Here is a 14,447-nt window from a genome sequence, read left to right as displayed (position 1 = left end):
AAAGTAAATTTATTATCAAAGTACATATGTCAGCATTTACAACCGAGATTAATTTTCTTGGCGGACATTCACAGTAAATAAAAGAAAAACAATAGGCTCAATGAAAGACTGCCCCCAGTAGAATGCACTGACATTATACCACATTGTATATGCTCACAGAGATCACAAACGTACGAGGCCATGGGCAGGGGGCTGGAAAATGGAAGCGACAGCCACTGATACAGTTGGCTGATGACCCACTTTGCAGTCATAAATGTCTGCTGCTCTGTGATTCAGCTAGGTGATGCCATGTGACAGGGAGTTTAGAGATAAAATATTTGAAAGATTGAGGAGCAATGGGAAAGGACTTGAGGCCAGCATAGATCAACCATGATCATATTGAATGCTGAGGCAGGCTGGAGTGGCCTAGTCCTGCTCCGATTTCCTTGTGTCCTGCTTGTGGCCCAGTGGGATAGTCCCGAGAATAAACTCAATGAGCTGAAATGGCTTCCTTCTGTGTTGTAAAGAAATATGCAATTCAGAATTCTTCTTTGTACAAGGGAGGGTGGGGCCAGCTAAGTCTGAGACGGAAGATCTGTACAGGAGCGATTGGAGGAACTGAAAGAGTTAAAATCATGAATAAATAGAGGCAGGGGATAATAGTGAGCATAAATATTGACAACGTTGTGTCTGCGTGTGCGCGCGCGCTGATGGGGAGGAGGTACTTGGTTTTCCAAATGGGATTCAATAGGCTAAAGCTTCCTGGTCTAATTAAGATGTATCCTAAGTTGCTAAGTGAACAAAGGGTTACAATCTCAGATCTACTACTCATAAACATTAAATTCTCATCGGATATGGTTCCAGAGACCTGGAAAATTGCTAATGTTAGTTCATTATCCCATAGAAAGTACAGGCCAGTAAACTGAAAGAGTATATTCTGGAAATGATTGTTGGGAGCACTATTAATATTTGTTTTGATTTTCTTTATTAATGTGAACTTGCTAGAGATTTGTGAGTTGAGGCCAATGCATCTGATAATGAGAGTTTTCAGACGATGTTTTCTTTAGAACAGAGAGCACTGGGACAAGAGTAAACAGGAACGTTTCTACTCCGGCTCTCTGTTTCTGTGACTAGACAGAGTGAATTACGCCCTACTGTTCCCACTGCTCAGAGGAGTTCCAAACCAAGGAAGATAAATTTAAAAGTAACAGCTAAGAGAACTGCAGGCAATATGAGAGTAACCTCCTCAAGTTGTGACACAAGTGTATCGGTGAAGGGCTTGTGGAAGAAGTTTCAATCACAGACTGCAAAAGGGAATAAGATGAGTAATTGAAGAAGAAGGCTCTGTCTGGCTAAAGGGAAGGACGATGGAATAGGGGAATCTGAAATGGCCCTGTAAAAATGTAGCTTTTACAGGATATTCTGGAGTTGATATTCTGGAAGGCTTTCTATGTTGTAATGATCCACTGGTCCTATTTCCTCAATCTTTTTATTTCCAAGGTGGTCACCCAGTTTCTCAAATGAGTATCTAACATGAGCAAAGCTCTCTAATGCATAAATCATCCTCAATCTGTAAAGCTGATGATCACATGAATCACTTTACAACCTTCTGTACTTGCTTGGCATTGAGTTCCTTTCTCTTTCTGTAGGTCACCCTCTCACCATAGACTCGAAATGAGTTGGTTAGTACTGTGAATGCAAATTAACAGCAACGTAACTCCACAATGCAGGGGGAATAATGATGAAAAGACCATTACCAATAAATAAACATATCTAGGGTAAATATGATTCAGGTAAACACCAAACATAAAACTTTGAATGTTCCTTTAAGGGAAAGTAGGATTCTTTTTTGTATGAACTCGGAGCTCCCATGCAAATTTACTGTTCACCAATAGACAATAGACAATAGGTGCAGAAGTAGACCATTCGACCCCTCGAGTCTGCACCGCCATTCTGAGATCATGGCTGATCATTCACTATCAATACCCAGTCCCTGCCTTGTCCCCATATCCCTTGATTCCCCTATCCATCAGATATCTATCTTGCTCCTTCTTGAAAGCATCCAGAGAATTGGCCTCCACCGTCTTCCGAGGCAGTGCATTCCACACCTCCACAACTCTCTGGGAGAAGAAGCTCTTTCTCAACTCTGTTTTTAAATAACTGACCTCTTATTCTCAATCCATGCCCTCTGGTACTGGACTCTCCCAACATCTGGAACATATTTCCTGCCTCGATCCTGTCAAATCCTTTAATTATCTTAAACGTTTCAATCAGATCCCCTCTCAATCTCCTCAATTCCAGCGTGTACAAGCCAAATCTCTCCAATCTCTCTGTGTAAGACAGCCCTGCCATCCTAGGAATCAACCTAGTGAATCTACGCTGCACTTCCTCAATTGCCAGAATGTCCTTCCTTAAACCTGGAGACCAAAACTGTACACAATATTCCAGGTGTGGTCTCACCAGGGCCCTGTACAAATGCAAAAGGACATCCTTGCTCTTGTACTCAATTCCCCTTGTAACAAAGGCCAACATTCCATTTGCCCTCTTCACTGCCTGTTGCACTTGCTCATTCACCTTCATTGACTGGTGAACTAGGACTCCTAGGTCTCTTTGCATTTCTCCCTTACCTAACTCTACACCGTTCAGACAATACTCTGCCCTCTTGTTCCTGCTTCCAAAGTGGGTAACCTCACATTTATTCACATTGAATGACATCTGCCAAGTATCTGCCCACTCACCCAGCCTATCCAAGTCTCCCTGTATTCTCCTAACGTCCTCTTCGCATGTCACACTGCCACCCAGTTTAGTAACGTCAGCAAACTTGCTGATATAGTTTTCAATGCCCTCATCTAAATCGTTGACATAAATCATAAAGAGCTGTGGTCCCAATACAGAGCCCTGTGGTACCCCACTAGTCACCTCCAGCCAGTCCGAGAAACACCCATTCACTGCTACCCTTTGCTTTCTATCTGCCAACCAGTTTCCTATCCATGTTGAAACCCTGACCCCAATGCCATGAGCTCTGATTTTACTCACCAATCTCCTATGTGGCACCTTATCGAATGCCTTCTGAAAATCTAGGTACACAACATCCACTGGCTTACCCTCGTCTAATATCCTTGTTACACCCTCAAAAAACTCCAACAGATTAGTCAAGCATGATTTGCCCTTGGTAAATCCATGCTGGCTTGGCCTAATCCTATTTCTGCCATCAAGATGTGCCACTATTTTGTCCTTAATAATGGACTCAAGCATCTTCCCCACGACTGACATTAGGCTAACAGGGCGATAGTTCTCCGTTTTCTCCTTCCCTCCCTTTTTGAAAAGTGGGATAACATTAGCCACTCTCCAATCTTCAGGTACTGATCCTGAATCTAAGGAACATTGGAAAATGATTACCAATGCATCCGGAATTTCCTAATGGCATAACTATTAATAAAATAAAGCATAGCCTTACCCACAGTATTACATATAGTTACAAAAGGTCTAATGTTCATTTGCAGCATTTTCTCTTTTTTTAAATTTCTCTTCTTCCTTGGCTCATGATTGCATATTGTTACACAGTCCTGGATATCTCTGTGTAAAGAAAATTTACATTTCCCCTCTGACTTCTCAACAGATCAGGAGATAATTAATGTAAAGCTAAAATGCAAATTCTTTTCTTCCAGAAAATTTGTAACGTTTCCAGGAATTCATTGGAATCCCTCCCAAACAGTCTTTGTGTCTTTTGGAAAAACTATCTGAAGGAAGCAGATTTTTCTGACAATTTACTGAAGGAATTGCCATCAAACATCTTTGAGCTCCAGGTATTTTGCAGAATGGTTTTCTTTTGCATATAAAAGCTCTATTTCAGTCACTCAATGCAGAGACCAAACGATTGCAAAAGTTCATACATTGGGCTTTCTCCAAATGGGACCATAACTTTCAACAAAAGCACACTTAGACTGATGGTGTGGAAGTATGTAAAACTCCAGAGAGGTCAGTGCATTGTGTAGATGTGAGAAGGAAGTTACGATGTTCGAAGATTGAACAAAAGCTTAGTGGGTATCTGGCTGGAGCACTGCCCTCCGTTTGGCCGTCAGAGGCACTAAAGTGGGCTATAGCGCATACTACTGCAGTTTGGAGTTAAAAGTTATGAGAATTGGTTGTATGGACATGAAATCAGATTCAAGCTACTCAGGAGGAAAATCTAGAATTAGTTCTCCGGGCACAGAACAGTGGAATCCTGAAACTCCGCCCTATCCCTAACACAGCTTCCGTTGAAAATGCTCTGGTTGCTGAGCCTCAAACTAGAGGCTATTACCACCTCGACTGAAAGGATTTTGTAATGTATGGGTACCAAGGAATGTGAAGCAAATGCATTCAAATGAACCCAAGGGAGAGGTCAGCCAAGATCTAACTGAAAGCCGCAAATGTCCGGGGGGTGTTCTGTAAGCTTCCCTCAAAAAGGCAGAGGGAGGAAAATGGAGAATTACTGTAGAAAACCCAGTGCTACTGCACACCTAGTGTTTCCTTGTGTGTGCAGAGCCTTGGAGAATAGTTGCCTGTTAAGACGATTCAGGAGGGGTGAGGGACAGTAGTTACAGTTGGGACGATTCAGGAGGGGTGAGGGACAGTAGTTACAGTCAGGACGATTCAGGAGGGGTGAGGGACAATAGTTACAGTCAGGAAGATTCAGGAGGGGTGAGGGACAGTAGTTACAGTCAGGACGATTCAGGAGGGGTGAGGGACAGTAGTTACAGTCAGGACGATTCAGGAGGGGTGAGGGACAGTAGTTACAGTCAGGAAGATTCAGGAGGGGTGAGGGACAGTAGTTACAGTCAGGACGATTCAGGAGGGGTGAGGGACAGTAGTTACAGTCAGGACGATTCAGGAGGGGTGAGGGACAGTAGTTACAGTCAGGACGATTCAGGAGGGGTGAGGGACAGTAGTTACAGTCAGGACGATTCAGGAGGGGTGAGGGACAGTAGTTACAGTCAGGAAGATTCAGGAGGGGTGAGGGACAGTAGTTACAGTCAGGACGATTCAGGAGGGGTGAGGGACAGTAGTTACAGTGGGGACGATTCAGGAGGGGTGAGGGACAGTAGTTACAGTCAGGACGATTCAGGAGGGGTGAGGGACAGTAGGTACTGTCAGGACGATTCAGGAGGGGTGAGGGACAATAGTTACAGTCAGGACGATTCAGGAGGGGTGAGGGACAATAGGTACAGTCAGGACGATTCAGGAGGGGTGAGGGACAGTAGTTACAGTCAGGACGATTCAGGAGGGGTGAGGGACAGTAGTTACAGTCAGGACGATTCAGGAGGGGTGAGGGACAGTAGTTACAGTCAGGACGATTCAGGAGGGGTGAGGGACAATAGGTACAGTCAGGACGATTCAGGAGGGGTGAGGGACAGTAGTTACAGTCAGGAAGATTCAGGAGGGGTGAGGGACAGTAGTTACAGTCGGGACGATTCAGGAGGGGTGAGGGACAGTCGTTACAGTCGGGACGATTCAGGAGGGGTGAGGGACAATAGTTACAGTCAGGAAGATTCAGGAGGGGTGAGGGACAGTAGTTACAGTCGAGACGATTCAGGAGGGGTGAGGGACAGTCGTTACAGTCGGGACGATTCAGGAGGGGTGAGGGACAATAGTTACAGTCAGGACGATTCAGGAGGGGTGAGGGACAGTAGTTACAGTCGGGACGATTCAGGAGGGGTGAGGGACAGTAGTTACAGTCGGGACGATTCAGGAGGGGTGAGGGACAGTAGTTACAGTCAGGACGATTCAGGAGGGGTGAGGGACAGTAGTTACAGTCAGGACGATTCAGGAGGGGTGAGGGACAGTAGTTACAGTCGGGACGATTCAGGAGGGGTGAGGGACAGTAGGTACTGTCGGGACGATTCAGGAGGGGTGAGGGACAGTAGTTACAGTCGGGACGATTCAGGAGGGGTGAGGGACAGTAGTTACATTCGGGACGATTCAGGAGGGGTGAGGGACAGTAGTTACATTCAGGACGATTCAGGAGGGGTGAGGGACAGTAGTTACAGTCGGGACGATTCAGGAGGGGTGAGGGACAGTAGGTACTGTCAGGACGATTCAGGAGGGGTGAGGGACAGTAGGTACTGTCAGGACGATTCAGGAGTGGTGAGGGACAGTAGGTACAGTCAGGACGATTCAGGAGGGGTGAGGGACAGTAGTTACAGTCAGGACGATTCAGGAGGGGTGAGGGACAGTAGTTACAGTTGGGACGATTCAGAAGGGGTGAGGGACAATAGTTACAGTCAGGACGATTCAGGAGGGGTGAGGGACAGTAGTTACAGTTGGGACGATTCAGGAGGGGTGAGGGACAGTCGTTACAGTTGGGACGATTCAGGAGGGGTGAGGGACAGTAGTTACAGTCGGGACGATTCAGGAGGGGTGAGGGACAGTAGGTACTGTCAGGACGATTCAGGAGGGGTGAGGGACAATAGTTACAGTCAGGACGATTCAGGAGGGGTGAGGGACAATAGGTACAGTCAGGACGATTCAGGAGGGGTGAGGGACAGTCGTTACAGTTGGGACGATTCAGGAGGGGTGAGGGACAATAGTTACAGTCAGGAAGATTCAGGAGGGGTGAGGGACAATAGTTACAGTCAGGACGATTCAGGAGGGGTGAGGGACAGTAGTTACAGTGGGGACGATTCAGGAGGGGTGAGGGACAGTCGTTACAGTTGGGACGATTCAGGAGGGGTGAGGGACAATAGTTACAGTCAGGACGATTCAGGAGGGGTGAGGGACAGTAGTTACAGTCGGGACGATTCAGGAGGGGTGAGGGACAGTAGTTACAGTCGGGACGATTCAGGAGGGGTGAGGGACAGTAGTTACAGTCGGGACGATTCAGGAGGGGTGAGGGACAGTAGGTACTGTCAGGAAGATTCAGGAGGGGTGAGGGACAGTCGTTACAGTCAGGAAGATTCAGGAGTGGTGAGGGACAGTAGTTACATTCAGGAAGATTCAGGAGGGGTGAGGGACAATAGTTACAGTCAGGAAGATTCAGGAGGGGTGAGGGACAGTAGTTACAGTCAGGAAGATTCAGGAGGGGTGAGGGACAGTCGTTACAGTCAGGAAGATTCAGGAGGGGTGAGGGACAGTAGTTACAGTCAGGATGATTCAGGAGGGGTGAGGGACAGTAGTTACAGTCAGGATGATTCAGGAGGGGTGAGGGACAGTAGTTACAGTCAGGATGATTCAGGAGGGGTGAGGGACAGTAGGTACAATCAGGACATTGATTTACTTCACACCAGCGTGTCATGGTTTAGGACTCATACCGTTGCAATACTCCAGCCCGAACAGTAGATGGAGCTCCAGTGTAGTCCTCGCTTACACTGCTGCTATCTCCTCATTGTGAGTACTGTTACCTGCTTCTGGTAAGCGATCTCCTTCAGCTCCTTGGGCCCTTTACTCACCTTCAAAGCATGCTCTGCTGCGTTGCTGTTCAAAATTAGTGAATATTTTGGTGTTAGGTTGTGTTATGAACTTGCAGGAAAACAATCTCTATAAACTCTTTTGTAACTTGCACCAGGCCCTGAATTCTCTGAAGCTCTCTGGCAATCAGTTGCAGTCTCTGCCCCCAGTAGACAGATGGCAATGCCACAATCTCAAGTCGCTCGATCTCTCTCGAAATCAGTTTGGAAAGTAAGTAGTCTGCATTTGTAACAGTGCGATACCGGTCCTGTTTTCCCCTTGATAATACAATACAGTGGGGCTGAGATTCCAGGAGACTAGAATAGCTGTCATTGGTAAAAGGTAACACAAACAAAAATGCTGGAGGAACTCGGCAGGCCGGGCAGTATCTATGGAAAAGGAAAACAGCTGTCATTTTGGGCCGAGACCATTCATCAGGACTGGAAAGAAAGATGAGAAGTCAGCGTGGGGTGGGGGGGGGGGGGGGAGAAACGAGAGGAAAGAGTGCAGGGTGGTAAAGATAGGTGAAACCAGGAGAGGGGGAGGGGTGAAATAGAGAGCTGAGAGTGGGTCGGTGAAAGAGGTAAGGGGCTGGAGAAGGAGGAATCTGATAAGCCCATGGGAGAAAGGGAACGGGGAGGAGCACCAGAGTGGTAAAGGGCATTGAGTCCACTCTAGATCGTGGTGAGAAAGAAGAGCTGGGGTTGCCGGTGGAGTGAGTATTTGGGGAAAAGTTCACCCCTTTAAGGGTTCTCTTCCTTTGCCTCCAGTTCTATTGGATAGACCAGGCCATTATGGATTCATTGAGACATACAGTACAGAAACAGGCCTTTCACCCAGTGACTGGTACCAGCCAGCAACCCTCTCCACACATTCCCGTCAGATCCCGCCCCCAGAGATACCACTGCAGACTCCATTCTGCTGCTGGGGCAGTCAGCTGGGCATGCGAGCGCTCTGAGTCCGTCTGGGCACCGGAATCGCAGAACGAACTGAAGCCACAAACCTCAGTGTGCGTGGCTTCTATGTTACTCGTGAGTCCAACCAGCCACACTTTCCCTCACTCCTATAAACAGCACCATCCATAGACTTCTGCACTTTGTGTGTTCAGTGCTTGCTTTGCTCATTTGCCTTCTGGAGTTGGTCAGGAGAGTTTGGTGCTGAGGGTTGCCAACAATTCACTGGAAAATTATCCCCATGTCACCAATACAGCAGGCATCTCCGTAATGAGCCCATTGCATGGCAGCGGGCCGTTTGTTGGATCCCGCTGGCCGTGGCAGACAGTTCCAAAGGTGTAAGACTCAAGTGGACCTGGTGTCTATCTGGGATACACCGGTGGATTTAGTGCTGAGTTCGGCCAGTCTGAAACTCAACAGGGATTCACAAACTACAGATTTGGCGAATGAGGGGAAGGTTTTATTTAAATTTTTGCTCTGCTTTAATGTTTTAATCATTTCAGTGTGTCGTCATAGCAACAAACAATCTGGTGGAAGACTTCGGGATCAAGCGGTGTCTGTGGCTGTTGGACCGCTGAGTTCTTCCTGCAGGTTGTTTGTTGTTCTGCTGTCTCTGTCTCCTCTATCATCATAGCAACTTTAATGGCATTTAAATGCCTCACGCTCCACATGGTAGGCTTATTCAGAAAGTCAGAAGGCATGGGATCCAGGGAAGTTTGGCCAGGTGGATTCAGAGTTGGTTTGCCTGCATAAAGCAGAGGGTCATTGTGGAGGGAGTACATTCGGATTGGAGGGTTGTGACTAGTGGTGTCCCACAAGGATCTGTTCTGGGACCTCTACTTTTTGTGATTTTTATTAACGACCTGGATGTGGGGGTAGAAGGGTGGGTTGGCAAGTTTGCAGACAACACAAAGGTTGGTGGTGTTGTAGATAGTGTAGAGGATTGTCGAAGATTGCAGAGAGACATTGATAGGATGCAGAAGTGGGCTGAGAAGTGGCAGATGGAGTTCAACCCGGAGAAGTGTGAGGTGGTACACTTTGGAAGGACAAACTCCAAGGCAGAGTACAAAGTAAATGGCAGGATACTTGGTAGTGTGGAGGAGCAGAGGGATCTGGGGGTACATGTCCACAGATCCCTGAAAGTTGCCTCACGGGTAGATAGGGTAGTTAAGAAAGCTTATGGGGTGTTTGCTTTCATAAGTCGAGAGATAGAGTTTAAGAGACGCGATGTAATGATGCAGCTCTATAAAACTCTAGTTAGGCCACAGTTGGAGTACTTTGTCCAGTTCTGGCCGCCTCACTATAGGAAGGATGTGGAAGCATTGGAAAGGGTACAGAGGAGATTTATCAGGATGCTGCCTGGTTTAGAGAGTATGGATTATGATCAGATTAAGGGAGCTAGGGCTTTACTCTTTGGAGAGGAGGAGGATGAGAGGAGACATGATAGAGGTGTACAAGATATTAAGAGGAATAGACAGAGTGGACAGCCAGCGCCTCTTCCCCAGGGCACCACTGCTCAGTACAAGAGGACATGGCTTTAAGGTAAGGGTAGGGAAGTTCAAGGGGGATATTAGAGGAAGGTTTTTCACTCAGAGAGTGGTTGGTGCGTGGAATGCACTGACTGAGTCAGTGATGGAAGCAGATACACTAGTGAAATTTAAGAGACTACTAGACAGGTATATGGAGGAATTTAAAGTGGGAGGTTATATGGGAGGCAGGGTTTGAGGGTCAGCACAACATTGTGGGCTGAAGGGCCTGTAATGTGCTGTACTATTCTATGTTCTATGTTCTATCAGCAGGAGAACTATTAAAACTGTCTCTAACATTAGTGGAGCTCCACCATAGACAATAGGTGCAGAAGTAGACCATTCAGCCCTTCAAGCCTGCACTGCCATTTTGAGATCATGGCTGATCATCTACTATCAATACCCGGTTCCTGCCTTGTCTCCATATTCCTTGATTCCCCTATCCATAAGATACCTATCTAGCTCCTTCTTGAAAGCATCCAGAGAATTGGCCTCCACCGTCTTCCGAGGCAGTGCATTCCACACCTCCACAACTCTCTAGGAGAAGAAGCTCTTCCTCAACTCTGTTTTAAATAACTGACCTCTTATTCTCAATCCATGCCCTCTGGTACTGGACTCTCCCAACCTCTGGAACATATTTTCTGCCTCTGTCTTGTCCAATCCCTTAATAATCTTATATGTTTCAATCAGATCCCCTCTCAATCTCCTTAATTCCAGAGAGTACAAGCCCAGTCTCTCTAACCTCTCTGCGTAAGACAGTCCAGACATCCCAGGAATTAACCTCGTGAATCTACGCTGCACTTCCTCTACAGCCAGGATGTCCTTCCTTAACCCTGGAGACCAAAACTGTACACAATACTCCGGGTGTGGTCTCACCAGGGCTCTGTACAAATGCAAGAAGATTTCCTTGCTCTTGTACTCAATTCCCTTTGTAATAAAGGCCAACATTCCATTAACCTTCTTCACTGCCTGCTGCACTTGCTCATTCACCTTCAGTGACTGATGAACAAGGACTCCTAGATTTCTTTGTATTTCTCCCTTACCTAACTCTACACCGTTCAGATAATAATCTGCTTTTCTGTTCTTACTCCCAAACTGGATAACCTCACACTTATTCACATTAAACGTCATCTGCCAAGTATCTGCCCACTCACCCAGCCTATCCAAGTCACCCTGAATTCTCCTAACATCCTCATCACATGTCACACTGCCACCCAGCTTAGTGTCATCAGCAAATTTTCTGATGTCATTTTCAATGCCTTCATCTAAATCGTTGACATAAATGGTAAACAGCTGTCGTCCTAATACCGAGCCCTGTGGCACCCCACTAGTCACCACCTGCCATTCCGAGAAACACCCATTCACCGCTACCCTTTGCTTTCTATCTGCCAACCAGTTTTCTATCCATGTCAATGTCTTCCCCCCGATGCCCTGAGCTTTGATTTTACCCACCAATCTCCTACGTGGGACCTTATCAAATGCCTTCTGACTCCTCCGTCTCACCGGTCTCACGGTCATCGTGTCTCCCGATCTGAAGGCAGCTCCTCAGTCCCTATCAATCAGTGTGCATGGCTCTGATTTGCCCTGGCGGTGTAGTGTTTAATCACGGTAACACCCTCAGTGCCTTTTCCCAGGATCGTGGGATCGGGGCCTGGGCCTGTTCACTGTCACCCAGCTCTGGGGGTGAAAGAGCAGCAGGGGTAGGGGCAAGGCAAGGGGAAAATAGTAGCTGTTGGGAGTGGTGGTGAGGAGCAATGAAAGTGAGTGTGTGGGGAAGGGGCAGGGGAGGCATGTAGGGGGAGGGGCAGGGGAGGTGTGTGGGGGAGGGGCAGGGGAAAGGTGTGGGGGAAGGGGCAGGAGAGGGGTGTGGGGAAGGAACGGGGAGGGGCGTGGGGAAAGGGGAGGGGTGTGGGGGAGGAAGGGGCAGGGGGAGGCATGTGGGGGAAGGAGCAGGGGGAGGTGGGTTGGGAGGAGCAGGGATGGTGCGTGAGGGACGGGACAAGAGTCCTTGGTGAGTAGGGGCCAGAGGGCCGGTTTCACTCTGTGGGGGGAGAGTAACACTGTTGATTCCCAGAGCTGTGAGCTGTGACTACAAACTGCCCGTTTGTTCCCATTTACAGGGGAGACGAGTCCTCCAGGACAAGGAAAGTCAATTTTTTCACAATGCGACTGAAGAGAAGTTCGGACTCGGGTAAGGGATCCGTGTGAGGCAGACGTGGCAACAGGTCGTGCAACCCAGAGCAGATCTGCCCCCGCCTGCTGTTTCTTTCCGTGTAGCAATTGAATTGGTGATGTCAAACCAGCCTGTGGTCGACTGGGGAATGTTCCCATCCCCCTCATAAACAGTGTTTATCTGAGAAACCTGCCATCTCTCCCAAGATACATGTTTATTTTCCCTTTTTAGGCATCACACTGAACAAGTCCTTCAAGGCACTCTTCACACTCTCTGCCCTTGCCTTTCCTTGTCACACAGAGGTCACAGTCTGTGAGTCATCCCGGTAGACCTGGGAATGCTCCAACTTTTCATGGAATGGAACCTAAATAATTGTGTGCATTCACATTCCCTCTGATCCCTGTCCTGATGCAAGGTTTTGACCAAAATTGTCAACAGTTCCTTTCCTCCCACACCTACGGAGTTCCTCCAGCAGTACAAACTCCTTACAGAATTGAGCCTGCAGGTCTGTGTCGGTGTAATACTGTTACGCTAACCCCTACACCACCATGCTGCCCTTTCTGTTGCTCTGGATTCCAACGTCGGTGGTCTCTTGTGTCTTCGCGTTCCTTCTACTCTTGTCTGCTCCAGGCTTTCCCAAGTTCCCAAATTCCCAAATCCCTTGAGTGTTCACCACACTGAGAAATTTGCCCACCATGTCCTGGTTCACAAGCAGTTTTTATTTGCATTAGTTTGCAGTTGGTAGTTGTCTACTTTTGTGAGGTTCTGAACACTGAGTTCGTTCACTCAGCGTCTGTATCACTGAGGCTTAGGCGTTCACTACGGGACAAGTCATCTTACTTGTCCATGTAAATCCTGGATCAGACCAACACCCTTCCCATTAAACATCTGTTGCCCAATGTACAACTTCCCCCTTCCGTAAAGCTTTCAACTACATTGTTCTCGTCTCATCCTGATGGCATTCTGCTGGCAAGGCTGCCATTTATCACCCTCTGTTACCTACCCTCAGGCAGCTGTTGACGGGCCACTGCCTTTGGTTTATGGTAGCTGGTGAATGTGAAGCAGTGGCATTCAAGTTCACCTCTCTGAGCTGCTCAGACCCACCCATCTTGGTGTGGGTCTGGAGTCACAAGTAGACTGGATGGGATAAAGCTGGCGGGTTTCTTTCTGTAAATAGTATCAATGAACAAGTTTGAGATACAAGAGTCTTCAGATGCCCACAATAAGTGATCTACTGGAGGACCTCAGTAGGTCACAGAGCATCTATGGAGGAAAGGAATTGTCTGTGTTTTGGGCCATTACCCTGCATCAGGACTGAGAGCGGAGAGGGGTGATGGCCAGTGTAGAGAGGATTAGAAGGGAGTCCAAAGTGATTGATGGACTGAAGAGGAGAGGAGAGGAAGTTTCTTCATGTGGGAGAGCATGGAACTGTTTAAAAGGAAGGTTCACTCATTCAAGACAGGGATAAAGTGATCTTTTTATATAAGATCTGAGGATTATGAGTCTCTGGAGCTCTCTTCAAATGAGAGTGGAGGAAGAGTTTTTGCATGTTTTTAAGACTCAGGTAGATACGTAGGTTCTTGATAAGTGGGGGAGAGATAGATTGCCACAGAGGTGTGGAGTAGAAGTTACCACAGCTTGACTGTATTAAATGGACTTTCAAGTGGCTTTCTCCTGTTCCTGTATGTATTGTGAAAGGACAGGACGTAGTCTCATGAAGCAAAGAGCGCAGAGTGGATGTTTTGACCCTGATTCAGGTTATCAGGCAGCTTGATACAGATCAGCCATCTGCCAGAGTCGAGGGCTGGACAGAAATTCAGGTGCAGTTGCAGACAGTAGGAACGTGATCTTCTTTTAGAGATACAGCTTTCGGCCCAGTGAGCCCGTATTGCCCAGTTACATCCACATGACCAATTAGTGTGAGGGAGGAAACCGACAGATTCACGGGGAGAACGGACAAACTCCTGACGGATAGCGGCCGATTTGAACCCAGCTCAGGGACGCTGTAACGCCATGACATTGACAGCTGCACCACGGTGCCGCCCCTGAAATCCGAAATAAAAGCAGACTAACTTGTCGGGCAGCATTTGTGGAAGCGGGGGTGGTCGACAGTTCAAGTTTGTGACCCTTAATCAGATTTCTAACAACTGCAGTAAACATTTGTTTGTTTATTTCTTTATTAAGATACAGTGCAGAATAGGCCCTTCAAACCTTTCGAGCGACGCTGCCTGGCAGTTCCCCATTTAACCCTAGCCTAATCACCGACAATTTATAATAACCAACCAACCTACCAATCGGTACGTCTTTGGACTGTGGGAGGAAACCCACGCAGTCACGGGAAGAATGTACAAACTCCTCACAGACAGTGTCGGGAATTGAACCCGGGTCGCT

General features: G+C 47.6%; 1 protein-coding gene across 4 annotated transcripts in view; it reads left to right on the top strand.

The window, feature by feature from the left end:
* The window catches only part of lrrk1 (leucine-rich repeat kinase 1), a 216,811-nt gene that overhangs the window by 82,555 nt on the left and 119,809 nt on the right, over positions 1–14,447 (top strand). For all 4 annotated transcript variants that reach the window (XM_059952613.1, XM_059952611.1, XM_059952612.1 and 1 more), the window contains 3 exons: positions 3,648–3,785; positions 7,523–7,635; positions 12,004–12,074. In XM_059952613.1, the coding sequence (XP_059808596.1) occupies positions 3,648–3,785; positions 7,523–7,635; positions 12,004–12,074 (322 nt within the window). The remainder of the gene's footprint in view (positions 1–3,647; positions 3,786–7,522; positions 7,636–12,003; positions 12,075–14,447) is intronic.

The sequence above is a fragment of the Hypanus sabinus genome, chromosome 28, assembly GCF_030144855.1.
Source record: "Hypanus sabinus isolate sHypSab1 chromosome 28, sHypSab1.hap1, whole genome shotgun sequence".
Lineage (NCBI taxonomy): Eukaryota > Metazoa > Chordata > Chondrichthyes > Myliobatiformes > Dasyatidae > Hypanus > Hypanus sabinus.
Note: the sequence above shows the minus strand (reverse complement) of the source record. Positions and strands in the feature narration are given on the sequence as shown.